At 52.1% G+C, this 14,004-nt stretch overlaps 1 protein-coding gene across 2 annotated transcripts in view; it reads left to right on the forward strand.

Moving 5' to 3' along the window:
* Positions 1-1,394: 1,394 nt before the first annotated feature.
* smg7 (SMG7 nonsense mediated mRNA decay factor) overlaps positions 1,395-14,004 on the forward strand; it is a 15,266-nt gene continuing 2,656 nt past the window's right edge. Inside the window, exons 1-21 of one of the 2 annotated variants that reach the window (XM_007578093.2) lie at positions 1,395-1,532; positions 2,195-2,226; positions 3,686-3,803; positions 4,022-4,154; positions 4,225-4,396; positions 4,471-4,542; positions 5,282-5,432; positions 5,502-5,637; positions 6,099-6,258; positions 6,991-7,150; positions 7,230-7,300; positions 7,379-7,559; positions 7,638-8,064; positions 8,140-8,281; positions 9,054-9,448; positions 10,318-10,680; positions 10,964-11,110; positions 11,348-11,434; positions 11,986-12,136; positions 12,210-12,380; positions 13,164-13,318. In XM_007578093.2, coding sequence (XP_007578155.1) covers positions 1,507-1,532; positions 2,195-2,226; positions 3,686-3,803; positions 4,022-4,154; positions 4,225-4,396; positions 4,471-4,542; positions 5,282-5,432; positions 5,502-5,637; positions 6,099-6,258; positions 6,991-7,150; positions 7,230-7,300; positions 7,379-7,559; positions 7,638-8,064; positions 8,140-8,281; positions 9,054-9,448; positions 10,318-10,680; positions 10,964-11,110; positions 11,348-11,434; positions 11,986-12,136; positions 12,210-12,380; positions 13,164-13,318 — 3,450 coding nt within the window. In that variant the 5' untranslated portion in view covers positions 1,395-1,506. The remainder of the gene's footprint in view (positions 1,533-2,194; positions 2,227-3,685; positions 3,804-4,021; positions 4,155-4,224; positions 4,397-4,470; positions 4,543-5,281; positions 5,433-5,501; positions 5,638-6,098; positions 6,259-6,990; positions 7,151-7,229; positions 7,301-7,378; positions 7,560-7,637; positions 8,065-8,139; positions 8,282-9,053; positions 9,449-10,317; positions 10,681-10,963; positions 11,111-11,347; positions 11,435-11,985; positions 12,137-12,209; positions 12,381-13,163; positions 13,319-14,004) is intronic. The other variant, XM_007578096.2, reaches the window with a different exon arrangement.

Below are 14,004 nucleotides of genomic sequence, written 5' to 3' on the forward strand. Positions count from 1 at the left end.
TGGAGCACAGGAACTGATCCTCTGACCGCAGGCTGCTGCCAGAAGACATGTCTGAACTCTGAGGACAGATCAGGGAAAACTTCAGTTAAAACAATGAGTGTAAAGTTGTTAAATGTTACAGTTTTTTCATGATCCTGAAGTTTTTCCTCTTCCCTTCAGATGATCTGAGTCCAGATGAAAAGGCTCAAACTTCCTGTTTGCTGTTTGTAGAAAGACTGTAAAGCAGTTTTCTGCTGAACTCAGCAGGACCAGAAGAAAAACATGAACTTCGTTTGTCTTCAGAAGGAAACAGGGACGTTTTCCTTCACAGCAATTCAGGAATCACTCTGACAAACCTTCACTTTCATTTCTGGAAGAATGACATTTTTATCTGTTGGCTCAGTGTTGCTCCTCCCTTTACCTTTCACACATAGAAACAGATACAAACGTGGAATAAAACATGAAGAGTTTTTCATTGATTTTATCCCCATTTTATTTTATTTTCCTCCTCAAAAGAGTTCAGTGCAAAAGCAGGAATATCTCCACTGTCCAGTCAGACTCTGCTCCTCCTATCAGGTCTTCATTTCACTGAATCACAGGAAGTGATTCAGTAGAGCTGCTCCTCTGCTGCCACCTGCTGGACAGAAGCAGAACCTCTTCTGGAGGTTGGAAATCTTCCCCATCGTGACTTTGATCTCAGGTCTGGGCTGTGTTCACAAAGTATCTTTTTTAATTCTGGTTTTAAGCCTGACTGGAGTCAGTTTAGCTCCAGACACTGCTGAGTGAACATGTGTGAGATTTAAATGGACAAGCCTCAAACTACTGTTCGTTTGTCTCCATACGACATCAGGATGTCTGTCCTGATTCTAATGATGTACTTTGAACAGAGCTACAGTCTCTTACTGTAAAATAACACGTGAACAGTTTAATATGAGGTGGTTCTGCAGACTGGGGATTTTTGGTTTACACATTTTTTCTGGCTCTTCAGTGAATTTCTAACATCACGGTTAACATCCCAGGATGAAACGTCCTGATACCATGTTTATGTCAACAGTAGCAGCAGTGAAAACTGAAATCCACCTGAAAGAAACATTTCAATCTGAAATATTTTCTGCTAAGAATGATAAAGAAATTCATAAAATGTATGGATATTGACAACTACTTAAACATCTATATCTGTAATGACTCAGTGACTCGAGGACCATTGGTTTTAGAGAGGATGAGTGTTCAGTATGTATTAGTATTGTTCATTTTGACTGATATGATATTTAAGCAAATTATAATTTCCCAAAACAGCACAGAACCACAAAGCACCTGTGTGTGTTTTATTTATTGAGTCATTTTTTTTTACACTAAATAGTAAACGGTACCTGATACTCGGGCCCCCGCAGGCCCCCCGGCTCTCCGCCCCTGCTCCGCCCCCGCTCCACGGGCCCTCTGCAGGTCACACAGGAACATTATGGCGCCTGGAGGAGAGTTAGCTTCGGGACCAGTCGTAGTATAAAATACCGGTTTTGTCCCGGGAGAATGAACCTCTGCGCCCAGTACCTGCGGTGAGTTGGACTCCGTGTCCTGCCCCGGGGGTTCCGGAGGTTCCGGAGGTTCTGGAGGCCCGGGAAGGAGCAGGTTTCTCCCCGCTGCTGGATTGTTTTGCTCGGCTGTTAGCCTGGAGCTAGCTTAGCTAGCATTATGAGTTGATAGCTTCATATATTTGTGATCAGAGGCAGCAGCAGCTTTTATTCTCAGTCATTGATGTTGGATATTGAGTTAATCTGTGTTTAGAGGCAGACAAGCTTATTAATTTGTATTTTAATAGATTTTATAAACAGTTTGTTTGTCGTTAGCCTGTTAGCTTCTCTCCGCGGCTGTCAGGTTAGCATCGATACTGCTACATTTAGGGGATAATTACTGGGCTGGAACCTCTTCCAGGTGTGATTCCAGGTGAAACCCGTCGTGTCAGACTCTCTTTCTGCTCATAGTCAGAGTTAATAACAGCTGAGAGGACGAGTTTCATCTTTAGGAAGCCTCACTGTGTGGTTGGTTAGGGTTTGGACCCGGGAAGTAGCCGGAGCCCCTTGGCTTCATGTTGACATGTGATCTGAGCTGTTAAATGTTTTAGTGAGGAGGAAGAGGAGCAGGTGTGATGAAGAGGTGAATGCCGGGGTCCTGCTGTGTGTCTCTAACCTCCTTCTCCTCTCTGTTTACACCCGAGCAGCCAGGCTGAGGCCCTGAAGGCTGACATGACAGGTAGGTCTGCTCCGTCACACTCACACCTGTCCGGGCTCCGTCTACTTCCTGCTGGGCTTCGTTTGGTTCCAGATGTTTTGGTCCAGCAGGTTAAAGCAGCTTCATGGAGTCTGTGACCATAACAACCATGAGATGCAGTGAAACTTTTCATTCCTGACCTGATTAACAGGAGCAGCTTGTTGTGAAGACATGAGGAAATGAAAACGAGTCATAACCAAAACAAAAAATCAGAATAAAACGGATCAGATGAACCCAACAGGCTTTTCACTGACCTCTGACCTGCTGGTACCGGTTCAACATGTCGGCTTCTTGGCCTGATTCTGATGTTTTCTCCTTGTTTTATACTTTATATAGAATAAAACTGATTAAAAAGAGGAATAAATATCTGTTTAATATTGATCTGGTTTTCACTGAGAAAAGTTTTAATTGAAGTATTTCTGGATAAATGTTTTTGTTTCTCAGAGGTTTTTTTACCTGGTTCTGGTCTCTGATTGGTTAATCTCATTTCACTCAGTCCGTTCTGCTGGTGACCCTCAGGTGTCCAGTCTGACCTGTTAGGGGGCTGCCAGGGGCAGGTTATAAACATGTAATAAACATGTTATGAACATGTTTATAACATGCTAAACATCCTGCTAAACATGTTATAAACATGTTTATTACATGTTTTGTAGAGACATTTATCTTCTTTTTTCACTTTTCTGAAGATTCCTGTAGTTGAAGTTCTGCAGACAGACGACCTGCTTTTCCTCTGATGACCTTTGACCTGACCAGTTAGTTCAGCTCCACAGAACCCTCCAGCCCAGTCGGACCAGGTTCTGATTGGTTCTTTTGATGGATTATGACTCAGTAATCTGCAGTAAGATCAGCGTCTTGATTATTGGTGGACATTTTTCTGCCAGATCTCCTTTTTATTACAGATTATTATATTATTATGATGATGATGATGGTGATGACTGAGGCGTCCTGCTGAGTGAAGCTGTTTGCTCTGAGCTGAAGGTCCGACTCGGGTCAGAACTTTACTGGACCTTTAGGTCCGGATGGGTTCTGTCAAACCCAGTTTTGTTGATCTCATGAAAAGCCGATGGACTTCCTGTTTACATCACAGTCACATGATCTCTGACAACCAATGAAACGACTTGTTGCAGTTTTGAAGCTTCAGAGGAAAATATTTCAGTTTATTTAGATCAAATTTCAGCTTTTAATATTTGTTTTAAGTTTTCAGGACTTTATTAAAAAATAATTTAGGTTTCAATAAAAACGTAAGTTTATAAATGTGCAGAAAACTTTAAATGTTGATTTAAGTGAATTGGAGGAAAAGTTCAAAGGAAGCTAAAAAACTGACCGGCTGGAGTTGATCTTCATCACCAACTGATCATAACGTCATCAGAAACGGTTCTGGTCCGATTTGACTTCAGCCCCCTCCTCCTCCTCCTCCTCCTCTTCCTCTCTGGGTGTCCAGACTCCAAGCTGGGGGCAGCAGAGGTGTGGACGTCCCGCCAGGCGCTGCAGGACCTCTACCAGAAGATGCTGGTGACGGACCTGGAGTACGCTCTGGACAAGAAGGTGGAGCAGGACCTGTAAGCTGCTGCGCACACACACACACACGCACACACACACTCACACACACTTGATCTGTCACAATAAATAAATCTGCAGCTTCCATACCTGAGGTCACCTGGTGAGGAGGCGGGGCTTAGCGCTCCATACTGACGAGAAAACTGAGAAAGTCCAACAAGTTTTTAATAAAATAAATAACTTAGTTTAGGATTCAGGACCTGGTTTGCTGTTGCTGCAGGTGGAACCACGCCTTTAAGAACCAGATCACCACACTGCAGAGCCAGGCCAAGAACCGGGCCAACCCGAACCGCAGCGAGGTCCAGGCCAACCTGTCGCTGTTCCTGGAGGCCGCCAGCGGCTTCTACACCCAGGTATGACCCGGTTCCGGTTCTGGTTCCGGTGCCGAGTGGCCGCGTCTGACCGGCTGCTGCTGTGTTGCAGCTGCTGCAGGAGCTCTGCACCGTCTTCAACGTGGACCTGCCGTGCCGGGTCCGATCGTCTCAGCTCGGCATCATCAGCAACCGGCAGGGCGGCGGCGGCGCCATCGTCACGCCGCAGCCCAGCTCCTGCTCCTACATCTGCCAACACTGCCTGGTCCACCTGGGAGACATCGGTCAGCAGAACCTCGGCCCGCCGCTCGCCGGCCGGTCCTGATCCGCTCTGACCCGGTCCCTGTTTGTCTTTCAGCTCGATACCGGAACCAGACCAGCCAGGCAGAGTCGTACTACCGACACGCGGCCCAGCTGGTTCCGTCCAACGGTGAGTCGCACTGGGTCCACCCAGACCCACTCGGTTCTGATGGTCCTGCTGGGTCTGCCGGTCCTGATGGGTCCGGTCCTGCTGGTCTTATGGTACCGTTGAGGTGTTCTCTGAACCAGTTTTTGACCCGTTCAGGGTGAACCCGGCCTTTGGTTCCGGTTCTCCTGTGACCCTGATCCGGGTCCAGTGAGTGCAGGAATGTTGGGTTGCTGGTTGGAAACCCAACTGGCCTCCAGACGTTGAGCAAAGCTGGTTGTCCTCCTCACGTTTCCATGGCGATGGAGGTCTGTGGGCCACATCAGGTCCGCCATAACTATTCCTGTGGTCCTCAGAGAGCCAGAGTTAGAGCTTCAAGATGGCGGATGTGTTCAGTGAGAATAAGATGTTAAATGTTTGATTTTAAGAGGAACTCATCAAATGCAGAGAAAACTACAATAATCGATCAGTTTAATTGGTACATTTATCAGTAATCTGCCATCCGGCCCTCTGAGGCAGTCAGACATCCTGCAGATAGAAGCAGGCGCTCATCAAACAGCCATATTGGTAGTCTGACTGACGATCGGCAGCCATGTTTGTAGTCTCTGACTGACGTTCAGCAGCCATGTTTGTAGTCTGACTGACGTTCGGCAGCCATGTTTGTAGTCTCTGACTGACGTTCGGCAGCCATGTTTGTAGTCTGACTGACGTTCGGCAGCCATGTTTGTAGTCTCTGGCCCTGAGTGCTGTGCTCGGTCTGCAGGTCAGCCCTACAACCAGCTGGCCATCCTGGCCTCCTCCAAAGGTGATCACCTCACCACCATCTTCTACTACTGCCGCAGCATCGCTGTCAAGTTCCCCTTCCCCGCTGCCTCCACCAACCTGCAGAAGGCCCTGTCCAAGGCCCTGGAGAGGTACCGGCCCCAACCCGGCTCTGACGCCGCGCATCAATACCGTGTAACCGCTCCTCTGTGTCTCTGCAGCCGCGACGACGTGAAAACCAAGTGGAGCGTTTCTGATTTCATCAAAGCCTTCATCCGGTTCCACGGACACGTCTACCTGAGCAAGAGCCTGGACAAGCTGGACGCTCTGCGGGAGAAACTGGAGGAGCAGTTCCAGGTAGCACACCTGGACCTGGGCCAGCCGGGTCTGGCCCAGCCTGGGACAGCCGGGTCTGGCCCAGCCTGGGCCATCCGGGTCTGGCCCAGCCTGGGCCATCCGGGCCTGGCCCAGCTTGGGACAGCTGGGCCCTGGGCCAGCCGGGTCTGGACCTTGGACAGCCGGGTATGGGCCAATTTAGGACAGCCGAGCCTGTGCCAGCCAGGTCCGGACCCGGCCGGACCCAGGACAGCCGGGCTTTGGCCAGCTTTGGCCATCCGGGCCTGGGCCAGCTTTGGCCATCCGGGCCTGGGCCAGCTTTGGCCATACGGGCCTGGGCCAGCTTTGGCCATCCGGGCCTGGGCCAGCTTTGGCCATCCGGGCCTGGGCCAGCTTTGGCCATACGGGCCTGGGCCAGCTTAGGTCAGCTGGGCCTGGACCTGGGCCAGCCGGGCCTGACCAGCGTCTCTCTGTGTGTGCAGAGGCTGATCCTGCAGAAAGCCTTCAGCTCCCAGCAGCTGGTCCACATCACCGTCATCAACCTGTTTGAGCTGCATCACCTCAGAGACCTGACGGCCGACGGCGGAGAGCCGAGCGGCGCCGAGCAGCAGGTCAGCTGGTTCCAGCTGCTCGGACTCTTCAGTAAGGACCACCGACCCTCCTGTCTCCTCGGTGTCCCTCCCGTCTCCTCGGTGTCCCTCCTCTGTGTCCCTCCCGTCTCCTCGGTGTCTCTCTTGTCTCCTCGGTGTCCCTCTTGTCTCCTCGGTGTCTCTCTTGTCTCCTCGGTGTCTCTCATGTCTCCTCGGTGTCTCTCTTGTCTCCTCGGTGTCTCTCATGTCTCCTCGGTGTCCCTCCCGTCTCCTCGGTGTCCCTCATGTCTCCTGAGTGTCCCTCATGTCTCCTGAGTGTCCCTCATGTCTCCTGAGTGTCCCTCATGTCTCCTGAGTGTCCCTCATGTCTCCTGAGTGTCCCTCATGTCACCTGAGTGTCCCTCATGTCACCTGAGTGTCCCTCATGTCACCTTCCCTGATGTCTCCTGAGTGTCCCTCCCGTCTCCTGAGTGTCCCTCCCGTCTCCTGAGTGTCCCTCCCGTCTCCTCGGTGTCCCTCCCGTCTCCTCGGTGTCCCTCCCGTCTCCTCGGTGTCTCTCTTGTCTCCTCGGTGTCCCTCATGTCTCCTCGGTGTCCCTCATGTCTCCTGAGTGTCTCTCCCGTCTCCTCGGTGTCCCTCCTCTGTGTCCCTCCCGTCTCCTTGGTGTCTCTCTTGTCTCCTGAGTGTCCCTCTTGTCTCCTGAGTGTCCCTCTTGTCTCCTGAGTGTCCCTCTTGTCTCCTCGGTGTCCCTCATGTCTCCTGAGTGTCCCTCATGTCTCCTCAGTGTCCTTCCTGGGCGTGATGTGTGGCCGGATTCTGCTCAGTAAGACGCGAGGGGAGGACATCATGGGGGAGTGTCCTCTGCCGGCCATCAAGCTGTCTCTGGATTGGCTGAAGCTGAGGACCAGCATCTTCCAGGAAGCTGCCGTGGAGAACAGGAAGTAGTGAGTCCAGCTTCCTGTTGCTGATGCGGCGCAGCGTCTGAACCGCTGAGACCAGAACGTGTCCTTTGTGTCCCCGCAGCGTCTGGCCGTGGCTGGTGTCCATCCTCAACAGCTTCCAGCCCAGGGAGGAAGACCTCTCCTCTTCCTCAGGTGCGGCGCGGATGAAACGAGCGGTAAAAGTTCTGAGGCGGGTCGGTGGTAGCTCAGGTGCGTTTGTTTCGCCCACAGCCCTGCCGCTGCCGGAGGAGTTTGAGCTGCAGGGCTTCCTGGCGCTGCGGCCGGCTCTGCGCTGCCTGGACTTCACCAAAGGCCACCAGGGCATCCTGGTGGACCGGGACGGCCTGCCGGTCCACGCCCGCCACCAGCGGCTCGTCGCTCTGGGGAAGTGGGTCGCCGACAGCCAGCCGGGGTGAGACTCGCCGCTCCGCCTCTCAGTGCGTCTGAGACCCGGTCGGGTCCGAACCGAACCCGTGTCTCGTCTCGGCAGGCTGATCCGGTGCCAGGTGAACGAGGACGGCCTGCTCCTCTTCCTCACCGACATCCCGGAGGAGGCCATCGAGGAGCCGCAGGAGAAGGAGGCCCCGGTGCTGCAGGAGTCGTCCAACGGCGAGCAGACGCAGAACGACGGCGGGAACTCGGGCCTGAAGTCGGTGCTGTCCGCCGGGAAGACCCAGAGCTCCTGGTCCGACGGCAACGAGCGGCCCGTCGTCACCTTCAAGGAGAACATCAAGCCCAGGGAGCAGAGCCGGGAACCGGGCCGGAACCAGCCGCTGAAAGAGCTCAGCAAGGAGCGCCGCGACTTCCCCAAGGGCAACGGCACGGCCGCCGCCAAGATGGAGCCGAAGAGGGACGGGAAGAGGAAGAGCGAGGTGAAGAAGGCCGCGCACGAGAAAGCAGCCGATGTCGGGAAGCAGGTCGGACCGTAACTGACCCGGTTCTGCCGTTCGGCCCGGGTCCTGGTCCACTGAGTAACCGCTGTTCCCCCTCAGGTGAAGGCTCAGACGGAGCTGAGAAAGACTCCGGTGTCAGAGGTCAAGAAGACTCCGGTCACGCAGAGCCAGACGACCGGGTCGTCCCAGTTCATCCCCATCCATCACCCCGCAGCCTTCCCACCGCTGCCCAGCAGGCCCAGTAAGGCTCACCCTGAAACCAGTTACTTATGTTCAACATGACACAAGTGTAAAATCACACAAGAACAAGGAATGAAACACACACATTCCTGTTAACATGAGTAGGAAGAAACTTATGAACTCCAGCCTCGTAAACTGGACCCTCATTATTAAACATAAAAAATAAAACATTTTCCATTTTATCTGGTCTTCATGTCTAAATATATTCCTCCATATCCACTCATATGATTAGCCTCAACTCACACATCAGTGCTAACTCTCTCATATTTCTATATCTTATGAGAATAACCTCCTTATGTTTCCTTTTAAATTACATGTTGACTCTGTTTTAACTCCTCATTTAACTTGGTCCAGAGTTTTACACCATGAATTGAAAAACGACAGCAATACGATGTTACCATGGCAACAGAGCTGGGAGATGCCCCACTTCCTGTCTGAGACACGAGGAACAATCAGCTGACCTCTAGGTTGACCTTTAGGCTGACCTCTAGTCTGACCTCTAGTCTGACCTCTAGGCTCTCTCTCCCAGAGAGCCGTTATTCTGCTACTCTTAGCTCTCATCCAGCCGTTCAGGGTTTGAACTGGGCCCGTGGTTCTGAAGGTGGCCCGGTTCAGCTGCCAAACAGAACCGCTCACTGTGATGAGGATTAGAATCAGAACCGGGTCAGAGATCCTGAAGTCTCTGTTCAGGCTGGTGAAAATATGTTTTATACGCTGCCAGTCTTTTACTGTGAAAGGAAAGCAGATTTAACTTCCTGTCTGTTCCTCCGTAGGTTTCCCGCCCTCGGCCTACGTGATCCCGCCCCCGGTGGCGTTCCCAGGAATCCAGGTGAATCCGGGCTTCACCTTCCCTGCCGGCGTGTCCGTCCCCGCTTCCTTCCTGCAGTCGGCCGTCCACCAGCAGGCGGGCGGCCAGGCCGGGAAGCAGTCCCACATTCCCTACAGCCAGCAGAGGCCGTCGGGGCCGGGGGCCTCGGGCCAGGGGCCGGGGCCCCTGAGCCAGGGCCCCTCGGCCCAGCAGCAGCAGCAGCCGTCCCCCCAGCAGGCCCTGCAGCAGTCAGTGCAGCTGCAGGTCCAGGCCCTCAGCCAGCAGCAGCAGTCCCCCACCAAGCCGGGGCAGCAGGGCGGGATGGGCAAGAGCCCGCCGCACCACCCAGGGCTGCAGCAGGTAGGGGCAGCTGACCCTGACCCGATTCATTGCTGGGTTAGGTGACTCATTAAACCGATTTGAACTCCTTGTTTAAATCGGTTGACTTGGAACTCGTTTGAAGACGTAGTGAGATTTCTGGGCCGACTGGCCACGCCTTCAGAAACCCGCTCTGAGGTTTGCAGGACTGCTGACATCACCACCAGTGATGCATATTTTTAATTTATCCTTGCTTTAATTAAGCTGTAAATTTATTAAAGCAAATTCACTCATCATTCATAAATTCACAATTTTCACCAGTCAGCACAACTTTTCTGCAAATCTGACCAACATCGTGTTTCCACTTTGACCGTGTTCTCCGGGCCGCCCAGAGGAATTTTTTCAACTTGTATAAAAATGCAGTATACTTGATGGGAAAAAGTTTCTTTGATTTAGGGAGGAGACGGTGAGTTTTTGGGATTCGGCTAAACTTACCCCAAACTCAGGGTCAGCTGTGCCAGGAGAGGCTGTTATTATGCTGACACTCAGTCCGAATGAAGGGATGCATGATTTATATTAGAAAATATTTCAACACAAGTTATCGATCACACGAACTTATGCCTTGATGTAGTGATCCTAAACATGAACAGTATCTGGTCTGACCCCTGGCTGACCTGTGAATGACCCATTTGGTGTGACCAGGACGGTTCCTATCATACAAAGGAAAGTTATCGCGCTTTATAAACTTGCAGTGCAAAGCTGGAGTGCCACTTGTGCTCCGTTTATCTGCATGCGTCTCCGCTCCACCCGCCGCGCGCTTCACTGCTGACTGTGCAGCTCCAGGACGATGTAACCGTCTCAGTGATGTTGTTTTCAGGCAGGTTAACTCTGAGCGTTTCCTCTCTGAACAGTTCATGCAGGTCCAGGACCAGCCGGCCGCCATGTGGAGCCAGTCCCAGGCGGCGCTGCAGAAGCTTTCCCCCCTGCAGATGTCCTTGAAGCAGCAGCAGCAGCAGTTCTTCATGGGGGCCCCGGACTCCCTGAAGCTGTACGAACAGCAGCTGCCGGGCCCCCAGCCTCACATCTCCAACATGGACAAGAAGATGAAGTTCCCTGACGTGAAGATGCAGGACTTCTACTGGGAGCCGTCGTACCGCATGGACCGGATGGGGGAGGGGCTGGCCCTGATGGCGGAGCGCATGAAGAGGGCCCCGCCTGCTGGGATGTGTGCGGAGCCGGAGGGCCCCACGGGGCCCCGTGGTCCTGCATTCGAGGTCAGCTGAGAGAAGACCCTGCTGTCTTTCTGGGGTCTCTCTCTGTCTCTCTCTCTCTCTCTCTCTCTCTGTGCTGCAGCTTCTCCTCCTATCAGAATGTGTTAGCCGCCTGCTGGCCAGTTTAGGAACTGCACACTGACAGAGTCTCTTGCAGCTCAGATAAAACCTGCTGTAGCTTTCAGTGAAACTCTCCCTCCTTCCACTGTTCTTACTGGCTTGCTCTCTTTCTGTTCTCCCCTCTTCCTCCTCCTGCTCTTCCTCTCCCGGATCCCTCTCTCACCAGGACAAGAGCTCGCCCTTCCTCCCTCCTGACCTGTTAAAAACTCTAGCAGACCTGGAGGAGGACGAGGAGCTGATCTTTGCTAAGCCTCCTGATTTCTTCCAGGCCCTGGCCGGCCCTCTTAGCTCTGCTCCTGGACCAAATATCTTTGTATGTAGCCATGCCTTCCTCTTCCTCTTCCTCTTCCTCATCCATCTGCTCGGCATTCTGCCCTCCTCATCCCCCCAGGCTGTTTCTCTGTAGATCTAGAAACTGAAAGTTATTTTCTCCTTCATTTCCTCGGTCTTCCTAACATCCAGACTCAGTTAGATGAGATCAGCTGGTGTTAAGCAGATGAACGTGTCACTTCCTGTTTGCTGGTTTTCAGTCTGCCCTCCGTCTCTGCAGCTGCCCAACCAGAGCAGGATGGAGAGCAGCCAGGAGGCCGTCAGCCAGTCGTCCTCTCTGCTGCCCATCGCCGGCTTCCCCATGCAGGTCAGGACCTCCGTCTGAACAACCAGTTCTTCTCTTGCTTCAGCCCATCAGACAAACTTTGAATAAAACCAGACCAGCTCCAGGTCGTAATTTGACTCTGTGTTTGGTTCACTTCACTCCAAATGAAACCGTTCCAACATGTTGTCCAGCAGCAGGGTGATTCCTCCTATGTGGGTTTTCAGCAGGTCGTCCTTCCAGAAAACTTTCCCAGCAGATTGTGTTGGAATGTCGCGTTTCTCTGGTGTTGAACCTGATGTGCTGTTTTGCAGATGCATGGCAGCAGGTGTAAAGTTTCTCTTCCTAAATGGAAGAACTTATTGAATCAATAAATGAAACATTTTCTGTCTGATTTCTGACCTGTGGAAACTAGAAATGACTCGAACTGAAGCGTCTAACAACGTGAAGAAACATCTGAGAAAGCAGCGACTCAAACCATGTGATCAGAAAACAAAGATTCTGAACCAGAATATTTCTGGAGCATTCAAGTAAAGGAGTAAAAACTTTCCTCTGGAACGTTAAACCAACTCTGCTCATGTTTGGTGTTTCTGCAGGATTTCGCCCAGAACAGCATCTTCAGTCAGGCGTACGGTAAAAACCTGCCGCCCAGCTCCAAAGCCGACGCTCCCATGATGCAACAGGAGCCGTCCCTGTACTCCCTGTTCGAGGGAAACCCCTGGTCGCCCTCCCTGCCTGCCAGCTCAGGTACGGTCCGGCCGCCCAGGTGAGCTCTACCTGTGCTGCGGCGCCGTTAACCATGCTGCTCTCTGATTGGCAGACCACTCCACCCCGGCCAGCCAATCCCCTCACTCCTCCAACCCCAGCAGCCTGCCCTCCTCCCCCCCGACCCACAACCACGGAGCCGCTTCCTTCTCCAACTTCGGGCCCATCGGCACTCCGGACAGCCGGGACCGGCGGGTCGTGGACCGATGGAAAGCCGAGAAACCGGGTGAGTTTCAGGGTCGGAACGTCGATCCGAAACCGATTCCTGGAAGCAAACGATGGATTAAATATTTAATGACTGGAATATCAGTTAAAGTGACAACATGGCTGCATGTCAGGAAAACGTCCTGCAGCTAAAGAAACACGACGAGCTTCACTGAACCGAACTCGGTTCGTTTGCACCGACAGTGGAGAAAATGGTGAACATAATAACCTCATCGATACGGACAGTTTGGAGTTTATTGTTACGATGATTAAATTCCTATGATGATCAATTTATCCTGATAAACAGGATAAATGGCCTCCAGTCTGACCTGGTCCCGCCTTCCAGGGTCGGGGGTCAACATGAGGCTCCCGTCCTCCTGCTGGCCCGCGGTCGGGTCAGACTGGTTCATCCTCTGACTTCATTTCCTGTCCAGCCTCGTTTTGACTTTGAGCTGTGGTGCTGCAGTGACCCCCAGTGGCGGTCTGAGGCTCTACAGCGTGAACCTGTAGAAAACTCATTTAGTTTTCTACATTTACTCAGCAGGGATCTGATCAGTGAATGAAACGGTTCAGCTTCTGTTTCCAGTTTTACTCTTTTCTGAAGCGTCTCTGTTTGTACAGGTTTGTCATCAGAACGTAATAAACACATTCCTTTGGATCAAAGTGCTACTTTTGGCCGTTACTGTCCTCTGTGATATTTTAGCTCTGCTTTGTGTTTCTCTTGCTCCTGTTCCTGCTGCTGATTCTCCACTGTGGGGAAATGAAGTGATTTTCTCTCCTGACGTGTTTGTGATGCTGCGTTCAGGGACCGGCTTCGGCCTGGACTACCTCCCAGCTGCTGCCTCCGCCGCGCCGCCCGACTCCAGCTGGCACCAGGCCGGCTCGGCGGGGAGCTCCTGGACCAATCAGGAGTCTCCCATGGAGGAGTCGTCCTCCACCGTGCTGCTGGACAGCCTGAAGGTACCGGCTCTCCTCTGACCACATCACTACTTCCTGCAAAATGTCTTCCTGGATGGGCCGGCTGTTAGCCGCTAAAGCTAATTACTTTAGCGGCTTTACTGCAAACCGAGTGACGTCCATAAAACCAGGCGGTTCTGATGCAGGATGGACTTTACATCTCATCACATTTCCATAAAATATGATTTCAGTTAAAGCTGAAGATGTTTGAAACATAAAATATAAATTATCCATGGATGTGAATCTATAAACAGTTTCTGTCCGTATTAAACTCATTTATCTTTTATATTAGACGATTTAACGGGAAAAAAATCTCATTAAATATTGAGACAGTTGGTCCAGTTTTTCTTTTATTTTTTACAGCAGTTAAAAAACGACTCGGTGTCGGTTGGTTCAGAAACATTCAGTCTGTTAGCTTCCTGTTTATTTGTGATCGTCTGATCGCAGCCGTATTGATCAGATATGTCATCAGCTGATTGGTCAGACGGTATGTGGGCCGGCTTTACGCACAGCTGACCTGCAGCAGCCCTGTGTGTGTGAGTGTGTGTGTGTCTGTGTGTGTGTGTGCGTGTGCCTGTGTGTGTGTCTGTGTGCGTGTGTGTGCGTGCGGGTGGGTGTCTGTGTGTGTGTGTGTGTCTGTGCGTGTGTGTGTGTGTGTGTGCGCGTGTGTGTGTGTCTGTGTGCGTGCG

The sequence above is a fragment of the Poecilia formosa genome, unplaced genomic scaffold (assembly GCF_000485575.1).
Source record: "Poecilia formosa unplaced genomic scaffold, Poecilia_formosa-5.1.2 Scaffold466, whole genome shotgun sequence".
Taxonomy (NCBI): domain Eukaryota; kingdom Metazoa; phylum Chordata; class Actinopteri; order Cyprinodontiformes; family Poeciliidae; genus Poecilia; species Poecilia formosa.